This window comes from Lissotriton helveticus, chromosome 3_1 (assembly GCF_964261635.1).
Source record: "Lissotriton helveticus chromosome 3_1, aLisHel1.1, whole genome shotgun sequence".
NCBI lineage: Eukaryota > Metazoa > Chordata > Amphibia > Caudata > Salamandridae > Lissotriton > Lissotriton helveticus.
Genome location: NC_136061.1, coordinates 1,029,600,082 through 1,029,617,213, shown reverse-complemented (window position 1 = coordinate 1,029,617,213; position 17,132 = coordinate 1,029,600,082). Strand labels below are relative to the sequence as shown.

The 17,132-nt window shown below is 45.3% G+C and overlaps 1 protein-coding gene across 2 annotated transcripts in view; it reads left to right on the top strand.

The window, feature by feature from the left end:
• Positions 1-17,132, top strand: part of RAPGEF4 (Rap guanine nucleotide exchange factor 4) — a 980,403-nt gene that overhangs the window by 872,906 nt on the left and 90,365 nt on the right. For both annotated transcript variants that reach the window (XM_078681558.1, XM_078681557.1), the window contains one exon: positions 6,042-6,167. In XM_078681558.1, coding sequence (XP_078537684.1) covers positions 6,042-6,167 — 126 coding nt within the window. The remainder of the gene's footprint in view (positions 1-6,041; positions 6,168-17,132) is intronic.

Below are 17,132 nucleotides of genomic sequence, written 5' to 3'. Positions count from 1 at the left end.
GTCAGAGTCCTCACGGCGGGTCCATGGCATTAAAATACAAAAATAATAAAATGGGTTTCAAACCCATTTTGTTATTGTTTTATTTGCTGCTGGTGGCAGGGTGCAGCGCTCCTATGCTCTAATGGAGCAGCCACCGCTGCTGGAGTGATTATGTGTCTAGACTAGAGGATGTTGTTGTATACGTCAATCAGACAAAAATCTGTCTTCAGTTTGCAGGTATATGGAGCACCCAACAAATTCCATTTTTAAGATTTATTGATCAGAAATGATCCTGGCAAATTGGCTTATATAAGAAGAGAATTTCCTGCTCATGAAGTGTGAAAATGGCTACCAGAGCAGAGACAAAGAGTTGGGTCTTTTGTCAGGAGCACCTGTGTGTGAGTTATACGACTTATCCTCTACCAGGGCAGTTGTGGAGGGCTCAGGAAGGAAATTAACGTGAAAGGGACCAGGGTGAAAACAGCCCATTCATAGCTAACTGTAAATTGAGACCAGGGGCAGAAGGGTCCTTTCATCCCTTGGCCAGCTGTAGCTAGCCTGGTGCCAATCCAGGAAGGGGAAGTATATTTATTTATTTAGGGTTTTATATAGCGCTAGCTAGACCCATAGGTATCAGAGCGCTTTACAGTGTGACGAGCAAGGCAAGAGTTCTTGGTTCCAGGTTACAAACATTAATAAAATAAGGGAAGTGAAAAGTCAGTAGAGAAGCATACAAAAATATAAACAATGAAACAATTGTAGGTATCGTAGGGGAGGAATATCTGAATGGGGTCATGATGAATAACATTGAGGGAACCAATAAAGCATTGCAAATCCTGAGGTATACAAGCATTGTATAGAATCAGGGGCAGGGTTTTTAATCATAGGTTCAAGATTAAATATATAGGATGAGGGAAGTAGAAGTAACAGAGGAGCAAACATTTACTGCAGACATGTATACAATTATAGGGCTATGGAGGATAGAGGATAACAGAAATGAGCAATCCGGGCCCTTGGAGAGAAGGACACAAGGAGAAAAAAAGGCCAACAGGTAAACTGTGGTAAGAACAGATTAAAGGAGCCTAAAGAAATTCAGGTTCAAATTGATTCATGGGCTCCAGTAATTGTTGAGGAGATGGCGTTTCAAGTCTCTTTTCAAGACAGGGTAGGAGGGGTTGCAGCCAATATCCCTCAGGAGGAAATTCCAGATGCAGGGCGGGTTGCCTGAAAAAGAGCGAGTCTGAGTGGATTTCCTTTTTAATTTCGGAGGTATGAGCAGAAGAGCGGTTGAGCTTCTCAAAGTTCTGGCACTTCCTGCTCGTGTGAGCTTGTAGTCTAAATAGACAGGGGCCTGTGCGTGCAGTGCTTTGTGAGTGATGCAGGCCATCTTGTAGATGCACCTTCCTTCGATGGGAAGCCAGTATAGGGACTTGAGTGCAGGCGTGATGTGTTCGTATCGTTTGCAGTCTGTAATGAGCTGAGCTGCCATGTAAAGTACTGATCTGAGGGCGTCGAGGTGAGTTTTTGGGCTCCCGGTGAGTACAGCATTCCAATAGTCCAGCTTAGAGTGGACCAGTGACTGAATGACCCATTTGAAAGCAACTGTTGGGATAAAAGATCTGATTTTTCTGAGGTGTTTAAGTGTGTACAGCGCGACTTTGGCTGAGTTCTTGATATGGTCTTTCAGTGACAGATCTTTGTCCAGGGTGAGGCCTAGGTATTTAGCTGAGTCGGATAGAGTGAGCGAACAATTTAGGGCTTTGAGGTCAGAGATCCAGCCTTGGATAGGAAGGTGGTTACTTTTGGAGGAGAATAGAATGATTTATGTTTTGTTGGGGCTCAGTTTTAGATGGTTAGAGTAGAACCATCATTGAATCTTACTCAGTGTGATGTTAAGATGAAGGATGTCGCTGTGAGATTTGATTTTGTAATAGAGATTTGTGTTATCCGCGTAGAGGTGATAGTTGATGCCTGCTTGTTTAAGGATGATTGTAAGAGGTTCCATGAAGAGGTTGAAGAGAGAGGGGGAGATAATTGAGCTCTGTGGAACACCAAGAGAGACCGTAGTTGGGTTAGAAAGGCAAAATATAATTTTAATTTGTTGTGTTCGATGTTGGAGGTAAGACGAGAACCATTGTAGGACTGTGCCATTGAAACCAGAGTGTGTCTTCAGAGATTCTAGTAAGACAGAGTGGTTGACTGTTGTCTAGGGAACGATGAATGTCATCTGCAATGTTGAGCAGGGCAGTTTCTGTGCTGCGTCCTTTACTGAAACTAGATTGGAAAGAGTCAAGTAGGTTGTATTCGCCTATATGTCTGTTGAGTTGTTGTAAAACACATTTCTCCCTGGTTTTTGCTAGAAACATGAGGTTAGAGATAGGGTGGAGGTTATTGGGGTCATTAGGGTCTGCCTTTGGGTTTTTAAGTATAGGTGTGATTTGCCCTAATTGAAGGGACTCAGGTACACACCCTGAGGCAAGGAAGGTATTAATGATTTTTGTCCAACACGGGGTGATGGTGTGATTTTGGTTCTGAACTAGTTTTGCTGGGAGGGGATCTTTGGTGTGTGAGGCCGGTTTTGATTTGGCTTTGATATTGAAGACTTCGAGCTCCGTTAGGGGTTTGAAATGTGACCACTTGGCTTCATTTTTCAGTTGGGAGTTACAAAGGTTGACCTTGGTTCAAATAGGAGTTGAACGTTTGTTGAAGGACTCAGGTGGTTGTTGTCATAGGGAATGGGGCATCATTAAAAGAGATTTGCCCAGGATGAAGGGCAATGATTTGACAGAAGGATTGATCAATTTTAGCGATTTTATTAGTGGGGAAGTTGGCATTTTCTTCACATTTTTCCATAGAGGCTGTTATTTCGGTGCAGCTGAGGTTTGTCTTTTAACAATGTTAAAGAGTTCTCTGGGCCTATTCTTTGCCAGATCAAGTTGGATACGGAAAAATTTGGCTTTTTTCTCTAAAAATGTGCTTCTTGTAAGCTAACCTAGCCATTCTCAGAATAGTTATATGTGAAGAAATGGGGTTTTGCCTCCAAGTTCTTTCAGCTAGTCTAAGTTGCCTTCTTCTGTTGCTGAGTTCGATGTTAAACCAAGATTTTGATTGGATTGTTCTTTGTTGTTTTAGCTTGAGTGGAGCAATTTGGTCGGGAACTTCAGTTATCGTCATTTTGAAGTGGGTAGTGAGTTCATTTGCATTTTGGAAGTGCGGGAGCCGTTGAAGTTGTACATTCATTTTTGACTCATGTTCATTCGCAGGGATTTGTTTAAGGTTTCTGGTCCATAGCTAAGGTTTGTAAGTTAAGATCGAGGGGTATTTGACAATGGTCTTGATGTTGAACAGAATGAGATGGTGCTTGGACCAGTCAGTAGGAACAATCTCCTTAAGGGAGACAAGTTAATTGCTTGATATGATAGCATCAAGAGTAGCGCCTTTGATGTGGGTTGGTTTGTTGCAAAGTTGCTTTAGGTCATTCATCTTAAGAAATTTAGAGAGGTGCCTCTCTGTGGAGTCTTCTGTATTATTCCAATGAATGTTGTAATCGCCCAGAACCACATCCTTCGAGTCAGTGAGGGAAAACTGGAGGAGTAGGTCAGTTAGCTCTTCAGCGAAAAGAGGGCGATCACTAGGTGGGTGGTAGCTAGTGTGCAGTTTGATAGGCGGGGGGAGCCTTTGTCCTGAAGTTCAACGCTAAGGTATTCAAAGGTAAAGTATTCCGCTTTCTTTAGAATGGAGAGTTGGATTACTGTTTTATGGATTATGGCTTAAGGGAAGTTGGTCATACAACCAGTTTGGTGTGGATTGGGTAGAAATGGCTGCTCATTTGAGTGGGCCTTCAGCTTCCTCCAGGGCCTGAAAGGTTCTGCAGTGTTGATTCTCCCTGACAATGGTGCAAAGTTCAGGATGGTGCACTGTATGCCTGCGCTCTGTGACCTTTGTGAACACCTGAAGGGCTGGGCCAGGACTGAGAAGGGGACTCCAAGGTTCAGTTGGCTGAACCCTTTTGCAGCTAGAAGGGCACAAAAAGATGCAAGAGGCCATTTCCTGGTGTGACCATTTTACTGGTGGCGAGTGGACCTGGACCAGACTGTGCTAGTGGTCTCTGCTTGAGTGAGTCCTGGACTCCAAGGGCTTCATGTATAAAACACGATTTGGTAAAAATGGTTGCAATTTTCGTTCCGACTGTTATTCAATGCACTCGCATTTTGTGAACCAACCTATGTAATGTTAGGTCAGTTCACAAAATATCAAATCATAGTGGGTCAAAATTCAACCTACGTCAAAAATATTAATCAAGCAGGTCACAATTTGTGACCTGCTATGATTAGCTACAGTCACGTGCATGGTGGCCTAAGTTAAGCTGGTCAAAAGTCTGTTATTGCTTTTAATAAAGCAATTTCTTTTTGTTAAAAGGAAAACAGGATGTGTTTAAAAAGAAAATGAAAGCTTCTACAAACATTTCTTAGGAGCAGGCATAGTTACCAGGGACCACTGCCTACTCCTAAAAAATCTTTTTTAGCCACGTTCACAAAGGGGAAGGGCTCCCTTCAGGGCCCCTTCTAGTTTTCAAATTGGTCACCACCTCCTTTGAACCGATGGTAAATAATTACTGTTTTGTGACAGGATTTAGATTGCAAAACATTAATACATACAAAAGGAATCAGGATTTGAAAAGAATGCCTTTACATGCCCCTTCCAAATACTGATTCTTTTTAGTTTCCTAAACCCATTTTAGGATTTGGAAAACCTTTTCAGAGTCTTTAAATGGGCTTAGTACATTTCAGAGAGGGTTTTAACATTGGCCAAGCCCCTTTCACTTAATGCATTCTTCATGCAAGTTGTAATAAGCTGACCCTTGCTCTCGGGGCGGACAGCTACTTGGTGGCACAACATGATGGCTTCTCCAGAACCTAGGCTAGAGAAAACAGAACACAGAATACTGTTAATGGTTTTATTCTGCCTGGTACTGTGGCACTTCTTCTGAAGTACAGATGAATGTAATAAACTGAACCTGAAGGGCTTGTTATTAACTCATTCAAGTGGGGTTCAAAATATTTAAAACTAACCAATCTGTCAAAGCCGTTTCTTCATGGCCTTTTCCAAAGTAGAGATAGGACAGGAGGCACCAAATGGTCAGAAGGATATGTGTTCTAGGACAGAAGTCTGACTTCCTGAGCAGGGTCTCTCTGGTTTTCAGACCGCTCCTAGGCTAGGCCAAAGGGAGAGCTTAGTGGGACGTACATTTATCAAAGCCCAATGCAGACATCACAAGCAGAGATAGCTTGTTGCGTACATATCTGGAGGCATAGTTTCCTGGGCAACCGTATCACTTTTTGTCAATCATTTGTTCTCTAGCAGAGGCCTGAGCTGGCAGAAGAAAAGTATGTATTCACTAAACGTGTCTGTGTTGGCTGTAGGGCTGTAGAACTGTTGTATGCTCCACTGAGACAACATGGAGAGATACACCAACTTGGGCAGCAAACATCATGCCTTTCCATCGACACTCAAGCGGGATAACAAAAAGGTCAGACAGGAAATAGCAAATAAGGCAGTGTAGCATAGTTATCATACCCCTATTGAATCGGCATCTTTCTGTAAAAGCATATGCAAGATTTGGCATTTATTAATTGGAGGAGGGAAAATAGGTCAAAGAAAACTTGATACTGAAAATAAATCTTCATGAATGGGAATATTGGAAGCTGCATGTTAGTAGACTGATCCAAACATCGGCTGAATATTCTGCTATTGGGGACCAATTATTTTCATACACCGTTTCTAAATGCTAAAATACTGCATAACCTCGACTTTTCATTACAGGTCTATACAGTGAGGACGGGAATTGTTCAAACCTTCACATCCAACATGAAATGCATTCTGGGTAAACTGGTGCTTGCTAATATTTTGGACAAGGCATCACATTCAGATGGTCAACATTTCACAATGACATTACTGTTCTATTGCTATATTTACTGGTCCATATTGGTCCATATTTAGATGAATGAGCTGCCCAGTTTGCGGAATGATCAAGTTCACTATCTCCTTTGTTTTGTTTGTAGACGCCACTAGCAGAACAGGAAGGACCCTCGGCGGGCACCATAGGATCCTTCGAAATGATGAGCTCAAAGGACTTGGCATACCAGATGACAATCCATGACTGGGACCTTTTCAGCTGCGTACATGAAGTATGGACTGGCTTCATCTAATTTATCAAATGTTTCGCTCTCTTTTATCTCACGTTTGCATTGTAACATCACTTCTTATAATATAAATGAATATCACAGTACTTTTACAAAAACATAGGTCCAACAGTCAGACCTACCAGGACATTACGATGTTGTGCTTTGCAAAAAGAAATTGTGAAATCACCTCTTTTGCAAAAAACCTGTTACATTTTACAAAGCACACTGCAAAACGTGTAAAATGTGATTCTCTCTGTCTTTATTGGCCTTGCACTGCCGCTGGCCTAATAAAATGGGTAGAGTGGGAACAGCAGGCAGGACAGGTCTTCACATCCTCTCCTGTGTGATATGTGCTTCCACCATGAACATTCCAGGGCACCAAGCTGCAGCCTGCCACCAAAAAGCACAGAGGATTCCAAAATGCTGCAGGAAAGAAGCCAGCACACCATAGGGAAAAAGTAATAGAGATCAGGACTCTAAAGGTATGAAATGTTCTAGCCTCCTTTAGCAACTTTTCCAGCTGTTCTCACATATTTCCATTGCCAGCACACTCTTGCCATCCGTGGTAGCACCTGGCTTCTTTTCCCTTCTATACAATGTTTGTTTTCTTTGATGCCATAGGGAACATCAACTGTGTATGTATCATTTTACAAAATGCACACAGATGTCTATTTGTGTACTGCAATCACAAACGTCACATTAGATTCATCATATAGTTGGCATGTGTTGCACCAAGCTTCACTAAATAATCTGACCTGACAGTACGATCCTGCACACTGGTAATTGATCAGGATAAAAGCAATGAGCTAGATACAAAAACGTTGTCATACTTGCTAAGTTGTGCACTTACATGCATTCTCATCAGCATATCGTTCCATCCACACATGACTCCTAACTTCCCTTCACAGATGACAGCATCCCTGTAATCCAAACAGGAAAGTAAGAGATGTTAAACACAAGGTCACTCATCTGACCATAATGCACCAGTGAGAAAGCCACTGGGTTGTGTTGAAAGATTGATAGAAATGTTGCCCTGCTTGCAAGATCATCCATCCTGGATGTTATTGCCTATTGCTTAATCCTACATTTGTTGGCCATATAACTCTGTATAACACCTGTTACAACCCCTTTTAGCATGTTGAAATTGTTATACACATGATTGGCATATTTTCCTTGTTTATAAGTCCCTTGTGTATGGTACAGAGTGTCCCCATGGCCTGTAAGTCTATTGTTACTGGTAGACTAGAGCTCCTATTGTGCCCCCCAATGCAGTGACCCTGCAAACCAGCTACCATTGTAGCTTAGCAGTGCACTTTTAAGGTTGAAAATTCAACCTGTCAAAATAATTCCTTCTAACATGCCTAACCGTTTCTTTTAAATGTTAATAAGTCACCCCTAAGGCAAGCAGGGTATTTTAAGGTAGGACATGTAACTGTTTAATGTTACGCATGTCCTTTCAGTGTAAAAGCCTAAAAGCTATTTTCACTGTAGAAAGGCTGGCTGCCTTCACATGAAGACACTGGATTACATTATTACCCTCAGTAATCCTAATTTCGGGGTGGTGGCAGCTAGAAAAATCATTCAACGACTCATTTTAAGAGTTATTCAAAATTCAAGTTAACTGTGAAATCGAATTTTGTTGAGGTATTAAGAAAAGTTTGCTTTTTCCTACCTAAAGTCTCTGAATGCCTTACTGTAATATGTCAACTATCACCTGGCAGCAGATAATCCCTCTGTAGTGAGGTGAAAATTGCTCCCAGGTCTGGGACAATATGTCTTGGGTGTGAGGAGATGTTCTTCCCTTGATAGGATGGCCTGGTGGCTTTGCCCAGGACCCTGACTTGCTTGATTACCTTGAAAGGATGCATACTCTGTCACAGGCAGAAGTAGCTCAAACCTTGGCCTAACCCCTCTGTTGTCCTCATAGTCAGGTGGCACCAATACCAGTAGGATGGGAAGTTGCCCAAGAACTGGTTTTGAGTGACCTTAGCAGAGGAGTTGCAATTTTTTATAGCCACACCTCTGAGTGAATACAGATAGATCTGACGAGAGGAAGAAAGGTTCTGCCATATTACATTAAGGGGAAGGGGGCATTGGTTACAGTAAAACACACACGATGTGCTGGAAAAGTAAAACTATTAACCCATTATTTAGGATGTGGCCAGGAGTTTCCACACTCCCAGGCTGGCACTGGATCTAAATTTGGCATCCCCAGTACAATGTGGAAAACTCTGCTGGATCTTAAGAAGATTGAGAAGCAGACTGACTTGCTGTCTGAAGCCCTGAGAACACTAGATCTGCTTTCCTTGTACTCAGGAATCCATAAGTGACTCCAAGGCGCATAAGGCTGACTTTAGGATTGAGCTACAGTGACACAAAAAGTTTCAAGAGGTTTTTTCCTGCATTCTCAGCTGACCAGTTCCAACTGGAACTGCCTTGAACCCTGATGCTGGCCTCTTTTGGAGTGAGTCCTGACCCCCTAGTGCTGCCCCAAGGTCCTGGACCGTTAGCTGTTGTTAAAGTGTACTCCTCCTGCCCAGCGCTCAACCTGGGACTTAGAAACATTTTGGCAACTCTCTGCTCTGTGAACTGGTGGGGTTCCGGGACCAGCCTGCTAAACTAGTCCAACAAAGAAGCATCACCTCTGGGCCAAACGTCCCCATAGCTACTGCTATATTCTTCCACACAGCAGCAAGCCCCTTGGACTGAGACTTTGGTGCTGGAATCAGACAAAGTCGAACCAACTTCACCTCCTCCTTACCCCAATGAGGAAATCCAAGCTCCAAAAAAGGATGATCATCAAGAGCTCCCCCGTGTGAAGTCACCAAAGTTATCAGGTAAACATTGAGGGCTTCTGGGGTGTGAACTCAGCACCTTTCCCGCTCAAAAAATTTGCTGCATAAACTGAGACTTCACTGAGAATTCAATGCCGGGATTTGTCATCAGCGATCTATCTTCAACTACAGCCTGCTGCCGGAACATGTTGAAGACTTTCAACTTCCAAAAACATTTTTAAGTACAAAGGTAATACCTTCAGCCAGTAAAAATGGTTTCTGTCTCCAACCTCTGCTCCATTGTGGTCAGCCTTAACTTTCACCCTAGTACTGGTCAAGCGCAACCAGATGGCCGCGGTTGCTTCTCAACATTTTTTGGCACAATTTTGACAGCTAATCTTTAAAAAATCATAACTTCTGTTCCTGCTATTACATTTTTGTTATTTTTGTGTCATTTATTCATTAAAATTTCCTATATTTTCTAAATGGGTTTGGAATTTTTATTGTGTTGTGTTTTGACTTTATTACTGTTTGAATTCCACATAAATATTTTACACCTTGCCTCTAAGTTAAGCCGGCCTGCTCTGTGCCATAGTTGGTAGGGGGTTGAACTCAGGTTAATTTATTGACTTTACTGGCTCACCCCGATAAGGTTTGGGATTATTGTCTGAGGTGGGTACTCACCCTTCTCAAATAATACTTGCAATTTCGTACAGTACCTCCCTGTTCCAAGGGGGTATATTGAAGAGCTTTCTGGCCTAAGTCTAGTAAATAGCCTCCTTCGAACAGGCTCAGAAGAGAAGGCATCTTATTCTTCTGTTAGGAGACATAAACTGATTTCAGGATCAACAAATGCTCCAAATGAATTGGTTGTGGGCTGCAAAGCACTGTTTAGAAGAATTCAGGGTTTCTTTGTATTGTAATAGCATAAGGCACATCAGTATCTTCATATGCCTTTATAGCAAAGTGACCTATCAGTGAGAGCGCTTTTGAGACTATTTAAGTCCCATGTGTGTTTTTGAATATTTTCAAGATAGAGAACTGATTAGCATTTGGCTACAAGCTTCTCTTTCTTTGTTCCCAAGTTCACTACATTTGTGCACTTCAAAGTGGTCCAATGTGGTGAGACATAGCAGAGTGAGTAGCCTGTGAATCAAGACTGGGGATAGAATGATTAGTACCAGTGAGAGCAGCACAATTATTCACCTGCTTCATCCGTATGCAGTCACCTTCCTTACACATGTAAAATGTCTGCAGTACACTGGGATTCCGTAGGGACGCTGCTCAGCTTATATTTCTATTGTTTTTCCTTTGATTTTTCTACTTTTTGTTTTAAACCAATTTGTTTTACATTGGTATAATCTTTACAACCTCAACAGGAATCCTTTCTCTGGAGTTTGTATTGTTTACCACACATGGACTTGGTGTAATTTGTGTGCTATGTATTTTGTGAATTGGGACCAATCTCGCCAGCACACAGCCATACCAGCCAAGGCGAACTCACCAGCGGGACGCCACCTCGCTCCTGGGGCCCTGACGCTGTGGTCTCGCTGCCCTTCCACATCGCGGCGGCTCGAGACTACAGCTCCCAGAGGGCTGAGCGTCAACTTCCGCCCACTTCCTCTTGCAGCGCGCCCGGAGGCGCTACAAAGACAGGGCATTTCCTTGGCGGAGCGGGGACCAATCTCGCCAGCACACAGCCATACCAGCCAAGGCGAACTCACCAGCGGGACGCCACCTCGCTCCTGGGGCCCTGACGCTGTGGTCTCGCTGCCCTTCCACATCGCGGCGGCTCGAGACTACAGCTCCCAGAGGGCTGAGCGTCAACTTCCGCCCACTTCCTCTTGCAGCGCGCCCGGAGGCGCTACAAAGACAGGGCATTTCCTTGGCGGAGCGGGGACCAATCTCGCCAGCACACAGCCATACCAGCCAAGGCGAACTCACCAGCGGGACGCCACCTCGCTCCTGGGGCCCTGACGCTGTGGTCTCGCTGCCCTTCCACATCGCGGCGGCTCGAGACTACAGCTCCCAGAGGGCTGAGCGTCAACTTCCGCCCACTTCCTCTTGCAGCGCGCCCGGAGGCGCTACAAAGACAGGGCATTTCCTTGGCGGAGCGGGGACCAATCTCGCCAGCACACAGCCATACCAGCCAAGGCGAACTCACCAGCGGGACGCCACCTCGCTCCTGGGGCCCTGACGCTGTGGTCTCGCTGCCCTTCCACATCGCGGCGGCTCGAGACTACAGCTCCCAGAGGGCTGAGCGTCAACTTCCGCCCACTTCCTCTTGCAGCGCGCCCGGAGGCGCTACAAAGACAGGGCATTTCCTTGGCGGAGCGGGGACCAATCTCGCCAGCACACAGCCATACCAGCCAAGGCGAACTCACCAGCGGGACGCCACCTCGCTCCTGGGGCCCTGACGCTGTGGTCTCGCTGCCCTTCCACATCGCGGCGGCTCGAGACTACAGCTCCCAGAGGGCTGAGCGTCAACTTCCGCCCACTTCCTCTTGCAGCGCGCCCGGAGGCGCTACAAAGACAGGGCATTTCCTTGGCGGAGCGGGGACCAATCTCGCCAGCACACAGCCATACCAGCCAAGGCGAACTCACCAGCGGGACGCCACCTCGCTCCTGGGGCCCTGACGCTGTGGTCTCGCTGCCCTTCCACATCGCGGCGGCTCGAGACTACAGCTCCCAGAGGGCTGAGCGTCAACTTCCGCCCACTTCCTCTTGCAGCGCGCCCGGAGGCGCTACAAAGACAGGGCACTTCCTCCGCATCGCGGACGCGCGCGGACGGCGCCGGGCGGAGCCCGGGCAGAGGGCGGGCCGTCTAAGGCCGTCCGGGGACGACGAGGGACGGGACGGGCCACTCCCTTTGGTCCGCACATACCTGATACCACACATAGGAATTTGCACAGGTCAGCGGAGCCCGTGATATTTACTCTTTAAATCCCTACGACTGCTTGCTGGAGGATTGGTAGAAACCAACGCCATACAAAGTTGTGACGATAAGGAAGGAGATCATAGGGGAATGATGCCAACTCACCCCAATACACGCTCGACCGGGATTAAGCCTCCCAAGAGAACTACCCCTAAGCCAACAAAGGGGGAAATAAAGGAGGCAGCCCACGTAAAGGGGAATAAACCCACAGCTATCGACCTAATGCTAAAAAAAGTCACAGGGGAAATTGAACGAATGGAACGGAGCTTATCCTCCTCACCTAATCTCATTGCCATCACTCAAACACCCCCCAGAGACACATTATTGATTGATAGCTTAAACACCCAGGGCAGCATGTCTCAAACAAACTACGACACAGTGGAGGTCCCTTGTGCCCAAACCACAGGGCCACAATCCCCGGAACTTATAGACACGCCCCCCCGGAAAGGAAGGAAGCGAGGAGGGAGGAATAAGGGCCAGCAGAGGCAGAGGAAAGCACCAACAAGAATTAATTCCCCAATAAGCCCTCAAGAGTATAACTCATTAGAAAAAAACCCACGAGTGGACATTACTCCCCCAGGGTGGATTGAGCAAGTAGTAATGGATATTAAAACACAGTTAGAATCCTTTATTGCGGTACAACTAAAACCCATTATAAGCAAGGTAGACAAAATAATGTGTGAGTTTTCCAAACAAACCAAGGCATTAGAAAACGCACTTGCAAAAACCTCTGCGGATCACTCACAATCAACGGAGGAAATTACAAATAATAAGGCAATCGCACAGAGGGCTCAGAATAACAACTGTGTTAGCCATGATCAACAGGCTATAGCTCAGATCCATGAGGTCCCCAACTCTGCCCAAAACCCCAAAGGGGGTACAAATGATAACTCTAAAGGGAGACAACAACAGGGTGCGAATAACATTCAGAGGGAGAAACCTCCCACACAACCACTAATGCAATGGAGACAAGATGAGCGCCCACAGAGAGATGGGAATTACAATAGCTGTGATACAGACCTAGATCCTCTTAACAACATTAATCCTCAGGCACCTCACTTAGATCTACCCCCTGAGGCGACCCCCTTCGTAATAATCTTCGCAGGGGTACCTGAAAATAGGCCTAACGAGAGAGAAACACACCCACAATTGCTCTCAAAAATCTCTAAATGGTTGAACATCCATAGACCCTTGAATAGTGGGAAAAGAGGAGAGATTCTAAGTGTAAGAAGGGTAAATTGGGTGGGGGGGAGAGAGAAAGATATTAGAGGAGACTGTATAGTCGCAAACTTCACGGACACCAGTCTGGTAGAGTACATCCTGAAGAACTCCAACAGGAATCAAACCAGCACAATTCGTGCTCTCCCACTTGGATATTTCTACCCAAGGACACGAAATAACAATCGTGTGGAGGACGAGGGTGGATGGTCGCTGGTTAGACCACAGCGCCCACGCAGACCTAGACTAGTAAGCCACCTCGAACAGCCCTACTCCCACCGTGATTACCCCCAATGGAGGAATAGATATGCCCCATTTCAATCTCTAGAGGACATAGATTGACTCAATGTCACTCCACCCACCCCTAAGAACTTTATTGGAAGCCCGGCCATTAGTAGCTATCTCGGCCCACAAGTAGGGACCATAGGGGGGAGCGAGGAGAGTATATTAACTAGGGGACTAGACTCACCCCAGCCTCAGAGGGAAAAGGAAAAAACAGCCAAACTAAAATTACCATCAGATGGGGTGGAGAGAGCTACTGATACCCATGTGGCAATAGGCAAAGGAAAGTGGGAGGGCCTGACTATCCTATCGTGGAATGTCGCAGGGCTGGAAGCCAAATTAAAAAACAAGGAATGGCTAGAATTTACCAAATGTTTTCATGTTATAGCGCTCCAGGAAACATGGGCTAGAGACTCGGGCCCATGCCAACTGGAAGGCTATAAATGTTTCTTTAAACCGGCACAGGGTACTAACTCGGGAAGAGCAAAGGGAGGCCTGGCTCTATATGTAGACTTAGACCTGAAGGGTTCTTGGTCATATAACGACTGCTCCTCAGATAATATACAAGCAGTTAGACTTACTCATCAGGGGGAGTGTCTACTGTTCGTGAATTTTTATAATTCCGGACCAGTGGAGGGAAACTACCCAATCTTAGAGCAACTGGAAAGCGGTCTAACTGAGGAACTAGATCAAAGGATGACGGGGAGTGAACCAACTGTTTTGTTGATGGGGGATTTTAATTGCCACTTATGCCCCAAATTATCCCCCCTAACTCCCGACTGGTCAGGTTGCCCTTTAGAAAAGGGCCCCCACTTCTCACATACTAAAGAGGGTACATTATTGATGAAGTTACTAGAAAACTTTGCCCTTACTATGGTTATGGATCTAGCCGCTTATAAGGCTGGTGAATGCCCAATACCAACCTTTAAGGGTAAAGGAGGGGGCTCTATAATAGATTACGTCATGATATCTGCCTGGGCTAGGGAAAGGATCATAAATACCAGGACAGAGTGGAGTCCCTTTAGTGACCACAACCCTATTATAGTAGAAATTAAAGGGAAAGATCTCATCAAAAATGCATCAGGGGTGATCCAACAAGTGGAAATCAAACCAACAGATCAAGGGAGACGCCTGAGGTGGTCAGTGATTAACCCCCAAGATTTTTATGTTAAATTAGCCAGTGAAGGGAAAGACCACATAGAGGCCTGTCTAGATGTTACAATAGAGGGCAGAGGAGTAGTAGAGGCATTTGAACTCTTAACTAAAATTATAGAGAAACTCCTGACAACCAAGAAGCCCGTAAACCTGCAATCCATGCCCAGATGGTTTGATACTAATTGTTCTAAAGCGTTAAGAGACTTAAAACAGAGCCTGAAAATGACACCAAGGGACAAAAATGAAATTACTCGCTGTAGACTAAACTACAAAACCCAGGTTAAGATTAGAAAAAGCAATCTCCAAAAGGAAATTTGGGCAGACTTAAGGGAGGCCGGTGAAAACAAGGACTACACCCAGTTCTGGAAAATTATAAATAAACCATGTTTCCACGACTCAACCTCCCCAGTCATCAGCTCAAACATTTTGCCGGAACAATGGATCGCCCATTTCAAATCCCTGTATAACCAGCAGGATGTAGACATTGGTGACGGAATCTGGAGGGGGCCAAGGGCAGAAAAACTCGAATTATCTCTGGATGAAACTCTTAAGGCAATTTTAGGGCTAACACGAAATAAAGCCCCGGGCCCAGATGGAACCCCGCCGGATCTTTTTCTTAGCAATACGGATCTTTGGGCCCCGGTGGTAATGAGAGTATTGAATGCTGCCATCAAAACGGGCCTGCCGAGATCATGGTCCACTGCGGTGATTGTCCCGATTTACAAGAAAGGCTGTAGGGACAGCCCGCAGTGTTATAGACCAATCTCGCTCATCGACGTCTCTGCTAAGGTACTGGGGAGGGCACTTCTCAATCGTCTACAGGATTGGACTGACACACATAATATCCTGGTGGACACCCAGTATGGGTTCAGAGCTGGGAGATCAACCACCGACCAGTGCCTCAACCTGTACCTGCTTACTGCTAAGTACACCAAAGCGTCTGAAGGTACCATGTATATGGGGTTCATGGACTTAGCAGCTGCATTTGATAATGTTAACAGAGTCAAACTATGGTCGATCATGTTTAATCTGGGGATTGATCCGGACCTCATCAACATCTTGAGGGAACTCCACTGGAACACCACTGCCAAGGTCCGCTACAGTGCGGGGGGGGTGAGTACCGATCCCTTCCTGTGCTCGGGCGGGGTCAGGCAGGGGTGTATCCTGGCACCTTTTTTGTTTTCCCTCTATATAAACGGCCTGGAGAGTGATCTTTTAGCACTAGGAACCGATTGTCCAAAGGTGGGCTCACGTCATCTGCCAGTACTTTTGTACGCCGACGACGCCGTCCTCTTGGCCCGGACGGCGGTCGGCTTGCAGCGCCTAATTAAGGGTTTTGCAGATTTTATGAGAAAATTGGACCTATCTGTAAATATGACAAAATCCTTCATTATGATAGTGGGGAAGAAACCCCAGAAGAAATTTGTATTTAAACTGGGGGATCATGTCCTGGACAGCGTTAAAACATTCCCATATCTGGGTCTCTTATTCGACGAGAAGCTAAAGTTCGCCCCGCTGGTAGAGGAAAGGGCGAGGAGACTTGTCTCAGCTAATGGAGCCATATTAAACTTTGCTCGTCGAATGGGAAGGTGGTCCCCAGAGCAGGTGCTGACCCTGTATAGATCAGTCAGCATCTCAAAGACTATTTACGGATCTGAAGTCTGGGGTTTCAGAGATGCTCAACTAATTCAAAGCGAGGAAGAGAAATTTTTAAAAAAACTGTTAAAACTCCCGCTGAGCACTTCCGCTGCAGTAACACACAATGAGCTGGGAATAACATATATAGCGGACTTGATTAGACTGAGACCCATATTGGCCTGGATCAAAATTTGGCTAAATCCTCACGCGGAACTGTCAAGACAGATCATCCAGGATTGCTTGACGAAAGAAAAATCCCTCCAAATCCCCTGGCTGAAATACATTAAAGATACCCTGGGGGAAATAGATGAACAAAGATTATTTCTGGACCCATCCTTGGTGGACATATACACCAGTCACTCGGTACAAGGGCAATTGCTGGACAAATTTAGGGGCAGGAGGAGGGAGTTTGACTCTATTAAATCCTCGGTAGTGGCTCATTCACTAGTCTCAAACCAAGTTGGCATGGAACCTTACCTCTTTTTATTGCATAGTCAGCACGAGAGGTTTTTATTGACTCGTTTTAGGCTCAATTTGTTGCACCACAATTTAGCTCACCCATCAGGGTTTACTCTAACAATTGAGCAGAAGGGTGCCTGCGGCTGCGACAATAGGTCTCCGCAGGACACCCTTCATTTTGTATTATTGTGTCCTTATTTTAAAACACCCCGTCAAAGATTTTTAGTAGGGATTTTAAAAGACTCCAAAATCATCCATGCCAAATCTGCCTTACTGTTTCTGCAAAGAGCCACTGAAATGCGAACCTTATGTGCCATTATAAGCTTTCTTAAAGTTGCTTTTAAACTGAGAAACACTATGGGCTGTTGAAATTGGTAGGCAACGGAGCTATCTATTATGTGATTTGGACTTTTTGTATGTCATTTGCACTCTGGCCCTTTTAGTATCAATAACTCTCCTGTTTAAATGTGATGCCCCTTTCCTTTCTTTTTTTTTTTTAATGAGATG